At 42.0% G+C, this 9,653-nt stretch overlaps 1 protein-coding gene across 1 annotated transcript; it reads right to left on the bottom strand.

Annotated features, from left to right (window-relative positions):
- Window positions 1-1,993: 1,993 nt before the first annotated feature.
- LOC120690377 (calcineurin B-like protein 3) lies at window positions 1,994-8,533 on the bottom strand. The gene is made up of 8 exons (XM_039973012.1): window positions 8,057-8,533; window positions 7,846-7,928; window positions 7,679-7,738; window positions 6,973-7,081; window positions 6,129-6,181; window positions 4,855-4,935; window positions 3,947-4,059; window positions 1,994-2,453 (listed from the first exon to the last, which is right to left on the bottom strand). The coding sequence occupies exons 1-8, from the start codon at window positions 8,175-8,177 to the stop codon at window positions 2,396-2,398; spliced, it is 678 nt and encodes a 225-aa protein (XP_039828946.1). The 5' UTR covers window positions 8,178-8,533; the 3' UTR covers window positions 1,994-2,395.
- Window positions 8,534-9,653: the final 1,120 nt, after the last annotated feature.

Raw genomic sequence — 9,653 nt, forward strand, 5'->3', positions numbered from 1 at the left:
CAATCTGGCACCATTTCTGCATCGATGTGAATTCACAAATTCCATGTTCGGGGTGGGGATATTGCTTAAGAGATTTTCAAGAGTTAATAGGATTTGTACCAAATTCCATGGATCTCCAGCGTGCAGAAAAAGAAAGTTGGAAACCTGCAGTGGTCGATTTGCCGACTCCGCCTTTCCCGGACGCGACCGCTATGATGTCACCTACGCCGGCGATGGAGGGGCCGACTGTCGCTAAGGCGCTGTAGGATCTCTTAAGCGAGTCGAGTCCCGGCCCCACCGCGCGAGAGGCAATCCGGAGCATCGAGAGGGGGGGGGGGGGGGGCGGGGCGGCGGCAATCGGCCGTGGCTGTAGGCGGTGTGGAAGAGGAGGACCGGTGGCGGCGCGGGACGCGGGTGGCGGAGTGATGCTGTGCCCTGAGAGCCGTGGAGGAACTGGATCGGCTGCCGAGCCAGAGACGCCGAGACCGGGAGACGTCTACGTGTATCACGAACCATCCGATCTCAAACCAACACCTCGGATCCATCAGATATTGAGGGGGAAAAATAACTTTTATCTGTAAGACTTGGCGCGTGTTACATTTTAACTATTATAACGAATGACGGTCATCAGGTTATCACTCTTAAAATGATATCTGCAACTTTACCAGCTATGAGAAGTTTAAGTTTTATTTTTAACACATTTGTTGATGTTACAAGCCACATAGCACCCAGTCAGCTCAGAAATACAAAATATCCTTCCTATCCCTAATATGCTCCCCTCTCTAATTGCTAGGTGGGCCTCACTCATCAAATTTATCTCCCGCCTCCGGCCAAGCCACCCTCTCTCCCTCGACCCCCTCGCGGATTCAGGCTTAGGCTATCTCCAACCATTCCCCCTCTCCAACTCCCCCCAAACATACTATTTACTATATTTTATTACCTCCCTTTAAAAGATTCCTCCCCCTATAACTCCTCTCCAACCATTCCCCTCATATCTATTCCCTCTATATACTATCACTCATTAACTAACTGTTTATTTATCGTTTTTGAATTTAAAAAAATCATACAATATTTGTACTGTCATAATACGCATTATCATCATGTTATGGGGGCTCAAACGAGATTAATATCGTAAAAAACGGTGTGACTAGAATATAGGGAGAGTTGAAACTCACCCTATATATGAAGGGAGTTTCAACTCCCCCCGTATATAGGGGAGCTTTGGGGGGCCCCCAAAGCTCCCCCCTACGTAGGGTGGGGGCGGTTCCCAGGGAATCATCGGAGCAAGCCTAAGGGGACTTGTTCGCGGCACAACCGGCAGCGGGGCACGGCATGAATCGCGCCATTACTCTGGTCATTGGTCATTGCGACTAATTCTTGCCGAGTTCACAGAAATCAGAAGGGATGCAACGTTCGATCATCAAAGTCAACAGGGACACAAACAAGGTGGCTGGCTCGCAAAGCAAGCAAGACAGGCAACAATTCCAAAATTCTTGCCTTTTCTCTTGCGAAGCAAATGTGCATTCTACTCAATATTGTGCAAAGTGCACTCCTGAATTTTGATTGGGGCATGTTTTGCCCCATAAATATACTGTGCCTTTAAGTTATGCAATATATCTTTTCAAAAAAGAAAAACAAGTTTAGCTTGGGCGCTTGGCATGAACGACCAATCGTGCAAAAGTGCAATGCCCCAATCCCATCAGGTTTGATATCCTTGTCCAGCTGGCCTGTCCTTGCCGAACACAGGTTCTTTGCAACCGAACACACAAGAAGTTGACCTGTCCTTTCCAACCACTGCACACTCCAGTGACCATGGCATTCAGATTCAGCCCATCCGATCAGAAAATAAAATTTCGACAAATCTGCGTGCGGGCAGTCACGTACAGAAAAACTGACTGTAACCTCCATATGAATCGAGCAAGTCTCAAATATAACTCGCAAGAATTAAGCAGAACAATAAGGTACCTGTTCTAAAAAAAGGCAATCTCCATTGTAGGTATGATAACAGAATTAATTGAATCGGACTTTGTCTCCAGCAGCAGCAGTCGTTAAGCATAGATATTCAATATAATACTTTCATGAGTAAAATACAATTCACTAAAGGGGAAGTTCAGCTGCAGCTTTGTACACCAAGAAACGTTGAGTCAACAACCAAATTCAAAAGAAGAAGAAGAAGAAGAAGAAGAAGAAGAAGAAGAAGAAGAGGACGGGGAGGGGGATTTCAGCCAGAATTTTGAATAAAACAAGAAACTAAGCGTTATTAACAACAAAGGCTTGACTTCTCAAAATGATCATGCAACTTCTGAATGCTATGGCATATGCTGAACCTTCAAGCTAACATTGGAAAGCTTGCTTAACAAAGCACTGGGACTACCTTCTGATGTTTCATTGGGGGCAAAAATAGGATCTCATAGCTTCATGTATCATCAACCTGAGAATGGAAGACAAAGCTTGGAAATGTAGTGGTGATGTCCCTGCCCAGCGACATTATGATTAGAATCTGAATGTGAACTTTGAGCTAGGAACAGAACAATGAAGAAGCAAAAAAGAAATAATACCAAGACCGAGCTAGAACATAACAATTTCTCATGCCTCAAAATTAGAAGTAAAAAGTAAAAAAAATTGAGATGATGACAAAAATGAGACGATGACCAGATAATGGTTTGGCATGTCCCTTCGAATCAAGCACTACCACAAAACATTTTGGTTGAAACTGAACCATTAACACTAAATCCTATATCATGATTCAATGCATGTGCCTTGAGTGATAATTAAAGGCTAGATGCCATGGAGAAACCAAATACATGGCTTCTTTTTGGTGGATGATGTTATGGCCATCGTTCATTACTTCATCGTTGTCTGAATTTGATACGTCAGCAGAACCCTTCCTGTCCTTGACAACTTCAGAATTACCAAATTAATAAAAAATGTTTAGCTATGCCAATCAGCTGCTTGTCCAGAGGATTTGCTGCCTGCCAAAGTTGCCTAAGTGGAAAGGTGATTTACTCTCACAGGGTGGAAGATAGTGGTCAAAGCATTCCCTTCAGCCATGGTGATTTATCAATTATTGGCTATGAAAAATGCATAAATGGGCGATTAAAGTATCTTATGACCAATAAGTCAACAAGGATGGCAAGTCCTCTTCATGGAAAACTTGGTGTCCCAGATCTTTCGATAGATCATGGCTATGCGCTAAGATTGGGATGGCCGCAGACCATAGTTCAAGCTCCTTTTCTTTCTTTTTCCTTTCTTTCTCCATTAATTTTTATTTGTCAAAGTTCTTGGGAAATTTTGTCAAAAATGGTTCCTAGGTAAATGTTACCTATGTCTAGAAAAGTTATATAAGATGCATCAGGTACAAGATACTGCAGGTTTAATGCAGTAATAAACTCTGCTGTCTTTGTAAAAATTGCAAGAGCAAGTCATAATTCTTCTGGTTAGTCCCAGCCTCCCAGGAACAACTGGCCGTTCAGGCCCACAGGACTGTACCAGGCCAATGAAAAGTCTAATAATGAAAGGATCTAGAACTTAGTTGGATAGGAAGTCTAAAGTAAATAGGGAAGGTTAGGATAGGTTATTTAGCAACCCACTTAGAATCTCCTCAATATATATAGAAGCATCCTGCATCCTTTGCAACATAAGCAACTAAGCAGCATAAGTAGATCGAGGGCTTTGCCTTCTCTCTGCCCCTGGCTTAGGCACCAGCCCTCTGTGCCTGCCGCTCTCCTGCACACCCCAAACCCTAGGTCACCGACCACCTCCTGGCCATCGCCTTCCTCTCTTTATCCCCCAATTCTCCCCCAAATCCCTGCTCCAATCTCTAAGAATGTATGCACATAAGTACATAACACCAGGCCATATCTCTCATTCATCAACACCAGTACGTTACTATCTAGTTTCAGGAAAAATAAACGACCAATTAAAAAGTAAACAGTCAGCTGCGCACAAACAAGTTAGCATTTCTTACTTGAGGTACTGAAGTGTCATGTTCTTTAATAACGAGGGATGCCTCAGTACTAGATTGCGCCATTCTTCTTTATCGATTTTCCCATCATGTTTTGTGTCTGCCTCCTCGAAAGTCTTGTAGCAAGAGAAGAACACAAATTTAACAAAACAATACAATTGCACAGAATAGGTCAGTCAGTTTGCAATGTGCTATTACAAATCCACCTTTTGCAAAAGACACTACATAGTAACAAGAATGTTTTGAAACTAAGTCATAACCCAAGTCTGTTAACTCAATCAACACTGCAAATCAAATAGGCACTAGTGGTTATAGCCACCCAATTGTGTTATTACAAAAAAGTGTGTTCAATGCATCAACTAAAAAGTAATGAACACAACCTTAAGAGCTTTATTCAACAAATATCGACATTTATTACTGAGTGACAGCCCCAATTTAGGTAAAATCATGTGTCAACAGAAAGATTCTGTTATGGTCATTCATTCACAATGACACTACCATACAGAGAAAAGCCAAATGGCATTGCTTAAAGGAGGTTAGTGTGTAAAGAGTTCAAACATGAATTGGGGTGAGAGCCTGAGAGGATATCAGGGACTAGTTCTTTGTTAATCAACAAAAGGAATACAACCAAAAACAATACTAATCTCATTCTTTTATTACCTAACAGGTAGATCCAACAGAATTATGGATTATATAGTCCAATAACTTGACAAGATTAGCAGACATCAACTTCTACCAAGATTAGCAGACAAACAACTAGGAATACTCTACTCCCCCGCCATAAGGTGATGCTGCTGTCTGGACTCCCTTCTTGATCTAATTTCAAACCTCCACTAATAAACAAAACGCTTAACTGGGCACAGATTCTAAATGGCAGGGAAGTATGTGAAAACAAAACATTTCAGGTGCACCTTGTCAATGATGCTCTCTATAACTTCATCTGAAAGATTCATTCCTGACTCAGCAAGTGTAGCAACAACCATTTGCTTAACCTAATAGCAAAAAAGAACGGAATCATTAATATACAGCATGAAAAAGATGATGATTAGTGCATTTCTTTTATAAGCAAGCATAACTAAAAGCGCAGGAAAGTTATTCTGCTCAAATGAAAATAACAGCAACTTTTAATAACAAAAAATGTACTTCCTCAGCCAAACAAAACTATAAGTGTAACTGTGCAACATATGTCTCACAAACCATGCCAGTCTATGGAAAAATTGCGAAAGAAAAACAACCTGACCTAGATTAAATTTTCACTGTATGTTGGAGGCAAACTAGTTCAGCTCTATAGACCAACCAAGCTATTTTGGTAGACTAAACAAATCCACTTCCAACAACTTTACCGTAACAAAAGCCCACATCAGCACATGAGAGCTGGTTGGCCAAGCGGCAGCAGTCAAACTAAGACCCAATATGGTAAAATTTCAAACAAATGATATATTAGTGGGGATAAAGTGGTAAAAGAGTTGCCAGGTTAAATCCAGCTCTGGCATACTTCCAGGTGCAGGGTTAAATCAAACTCTGACATACTTTCAGGTGAATCATTGCAATTATGTCTTTATTTGTAAACCAAGACCAAGCCAACGGGTGGTGTTGATGTATATATGTGGCCATCCGTTTCGTTAACACCTCCCAACATTCTATGTTGACTAAGCCTCCCTTAACAAGCATGACAGGAATCCAAAGCTCCTAACTTTTTTTTATTCACAAGTTAAAACATAACCCCCCAAACCCCCAACCGGCACAAAAAAAAAGGTTGAAACCAGTATACAAGCAACAACAAAGTCTTGTCCCAAGGATGTTAGGTAAGGCTAGAGACAAACTCCAACAAGAAAAATAAGTATATACGATGGACACAAAATGTTTGGGTACCAATTTGAATACAAATCTGATTCATGTTAACCAAATCCATTGCAATAAAAGTTCGGCGCCCAGCATTTAACCGGATATAATTGGGTGACTGTTTGGTCGTTATGGATATATGTGACCATCACTGACTAGAGAAGAAAAATGGAAAATAGAAACCGGTCAAAATGCAGAACAAGAAATAAAGAAAAGTGGGCTGAACAGAAAACAAATGGAAACTGACAGGGTAGATACCCAGTGTACCAGCTAAGCACCCAGGTTGTTAGATGTGCTACCTAGTAACCCTTATACCACCAACGTTATGTTTAGTAGCAAATACCTCTTGTCTTTCAATGAAGCCTTGTTGCTTGAGGTCATATAGCTGGAAAGAAACTGCAAGGATTGTAGAGACAGCTCTAAGATTTCCCCCCCTCGGTTACAAACATATAAAACACAAAAGCAAGAGCAATACAGATAGGGGACGAATGTGTACTAAAAACAAACATATGGAATTCTCCTATTTTTCTGCATCGATGTGCAGGATCAAAGAACCGAACTAGAGAGAGTTACAACCCATGTTGACATTCCGTCCAAGAAAGATCAAATATTTACAGGTAGCATGATGGTCCACATAAGGGAAAACTTTTCACTATGGATTAAAACTAGTAGCTTCTTGTTGCACTCATAAGTCTGAATAGCTTGTCATTTCAGCTAAACGAACATGGAACGAGGCAGATGAGACTTTGCCAAATGCCTGACATGATTTACATCCAACATCTCTAATATCACTATCAAACAAATAATGGACAGGGTATTTGATGGCAAATATTGCATCAAAATCCTCAGCATCTGCATGCAAGGCAGAATCAAATTCATAAACTGGAGAGTACTTAACTACGTTTGCAAATTAATCACACTAGGTAGCAACTAATCTTCACTTTGAGTTGTTGCAATGCAACCTAGTGATCACATTCTGGCAATTTATTAGTTGTTCAAATAACTAAATTTTTCATGCAGAGTGGCGGCAAAAATGAGTGGTTCTTCTATAATAAACCAATGTTCATGTTACCTTAAAGGTACCTCTTTGCTGTTTTGAACAGAGCAACGTAGTGTGTGGCTACCCTAGACTACTGCTTTATTTTGGGCTCAACTGTAAAAATGCCCTAATCTTTTTGTGAACTTACAGTCAATCTTCTCATCAAGAGGAGCATTGGGATGGAATACTGAGAGCGCACGGGCAAATTCCTCAAATCCTAGAATTCCGTTGTGTTTTGTGTCAAATAAATCAAATACCTGCAAGAACAGGGATAATGGTAAGGGTATTGAATTGTCATACAAGATGACATAAATGTTATGTATCAACATCCTTCTAACTTGAATATACTGGATACAGTTACTGACATATAAATGCAGCATGCATAAATTATTATTGCAAATTCTGATTGGTGGGCATATACCAGAGTTTAGATGGTACATATGGTTCAGATGTGAGTGATTGTGAGCATGGGCCATGTTTTTGTGAAGAAAATGAAAATTTTAGCAAGTGTACCGTTATGTTCTTGGCATTATAGCTTCAATCCATACATGAATATTTTTTAGCAACTTGTAGTGGACATTCTACCTGCTTGTTTCACTGATCATAGGGGAGTTATGAGAAACAAAATACAAGCAAAAGATGAACGCACGAAAGAAAAAAGACATTAGAGAAACCTGACACGCTAAGAGAACCTACACTCCCAATCAATAAGTCAACTTTCCAGTTCCCAGCAATCCCCAAGACCTCACGCTCCAGAGCATTGAGGACCAATATGAAAAACGGCGCAATGGTGTTTTTCATGCACCAAGTACACTGAGCAAGCTGTGAAACATAAAAATGCAATGTAGTCTTACACGATCAGCAAATAAGCTCTCCTTCTTACTAGTCTTGAACAACGCCAACTGAAACTCCTCCTGCCATGCCAAGACAAGATCATCAGGAACCGATAAGTCCTCGAGATCATGTGTATAGACACACATTGTTCTATTCCCGAAGAAGTTTCCGGCCTTTACCCACTAACCTTATTGATCAGTCCATCATCAATCACGGCACTGCTGATCTTCTTGAACAGCTCATACAGCGCCTCGATCTCGCTCACGCTAACTGCAAGCACAGCCGCACACGCAGACCACACCGTCAGACAAAGAGAACACAACCGGTAATGGAATCGATTGCGCTGCTCGGAAAGGAGCGGCGGCGAGGCGGGAAGCGAAGTAGCGGCCTGGACGTACAGACGGTCTCCCTGGCGAGGACCTCCGGATCCTCGAGGCCCTTCGGCTGCTTGAGGTCGATGTCGCAGCACTTGAGGAGCAGGCCGCAGAGGTGCTTCACCCCATCCAGGCACTGCAACATGGTGACGCCCGCCTCCTCCGCGAGCCAATTATCGGCGGGCGGGGAAGGGATCGAGGCGGAGAATACCGATCAACGCCCGGCGGCGGAGAATCCCGACCGGATTGGGGCGGCAGGCGCGGGATCGGCGTGGCGGGAACGGATCGAGGCGCGCGGTTCGACGGGTAGGGTTTGGAACGGGGGGGGGGGAGCCCGGGGCTCGTCGCGATTGGCCGCCGGAGGGGCTCAGGTAGTCGCCGCGCCGTCGCCGCCGGCAGGTGGTGGGGCGATCGCGGATTGGGGGATTCGGAGGAGGAAGAGGATCATGAAACGGTGGAGGTCTTCGCGTTTATTTTATTTTTTCCCCAGAAATTCTTCGTTTTTTGGTTCTCCTCTTCGGTGTTCGGTCTGCCACTCTTCGGTGCTCGGTCTGCCACTCTTCGGTGCCTCGTGCTGAGCCTATTCTCCACCCCCCCCCCCCCCCCCCCCCACCCTCTTGTTTTCTCTTTTTTCTGTTCGGCACGTGAAGCCGAAATGGACGGAGGGAGATGTCTTTAACTTCGTGCTCCCGATCCAACGGCTGACGGTGCTCGGTCTAACTCACCACGTTTGATCCAGAGACCGGAAGGTGGTCAATTAGGCTGAAGCTGGATTAAGTTGCAATTCATATTTGGCGTTCCAAACTTCCATTTCGATTTCATGGGATGTTTGACTTCACAAGTACGATTTTCTCACTTTCAAATTTCTCGTATGATTCGAGAAACGAAGTGATTTACTTCAACTCCACTTCATCCATCGTATGCACATATACTTAGTAAAAAAATGTGAAGAATAATATTGTTGTCCTAAAGTTTTTTTTGGATCAAGTCGTGATGCTCGCCGCACGAGCCCCCTCTATCCCCTGCAAACATTGCAATTAGGCCCCCTAACTTACATATATTTACATATTTTAGAACTTCAGTTCTACATATTTAAATTAGAGGCCTAGATTATTCTGTTTTAACCCCTAGACTAGATACAACACTACAATATATTGCATTTATAATTGATGCTATAAATGCCTTTTGATGCAAATTATTTGCCTAGTGCAAATAGATAATTTTTTAAGACCTCCAAGTCTTTATAAATTACATCATAATATAATATATTGTTGTTGTTTTACTATGTTAATATTTAGATATATTTTATGTGTCTATGATTATCTGTTTTAGTCACTCTAACAGTATTAGTATGGTAGAGTTTTTACTTCTATACTTAGTTTGTTTTAAGACCAGAAAATTACTTGTATCTAAATATACATAGTTTGTCGGTTTTATTATTTAGCAATTAATTCATTTTAGTTGCAACAAAATTGGATCCTCTTAATTTTGATAGTTAATTAAGATTGGATTGGATATACTAGGGCTCATATGAGCCTAATCAGAGAAGGCAAAATGGTGCCAGACTATTTTGCTAGTGAGGCTAACACAGTAAGTGGATTTTTTTTCTTTAATATTACGA

Source organism: Panicum virgatum, chromosome 9N, assembly GCF_016808335.1.
Source record: "Panicum virgatum strain AP13 chromosome 9N, P.virgatum_v5, whole genome shotgun sequence".
In the NCBI taxonomy this organism is placed as follows: Eukaryota; Viridiplantae; Streptophyta; class Magnoliopsida; order Poales; family Poaceae; genus Panicum; species Panicum virgatum.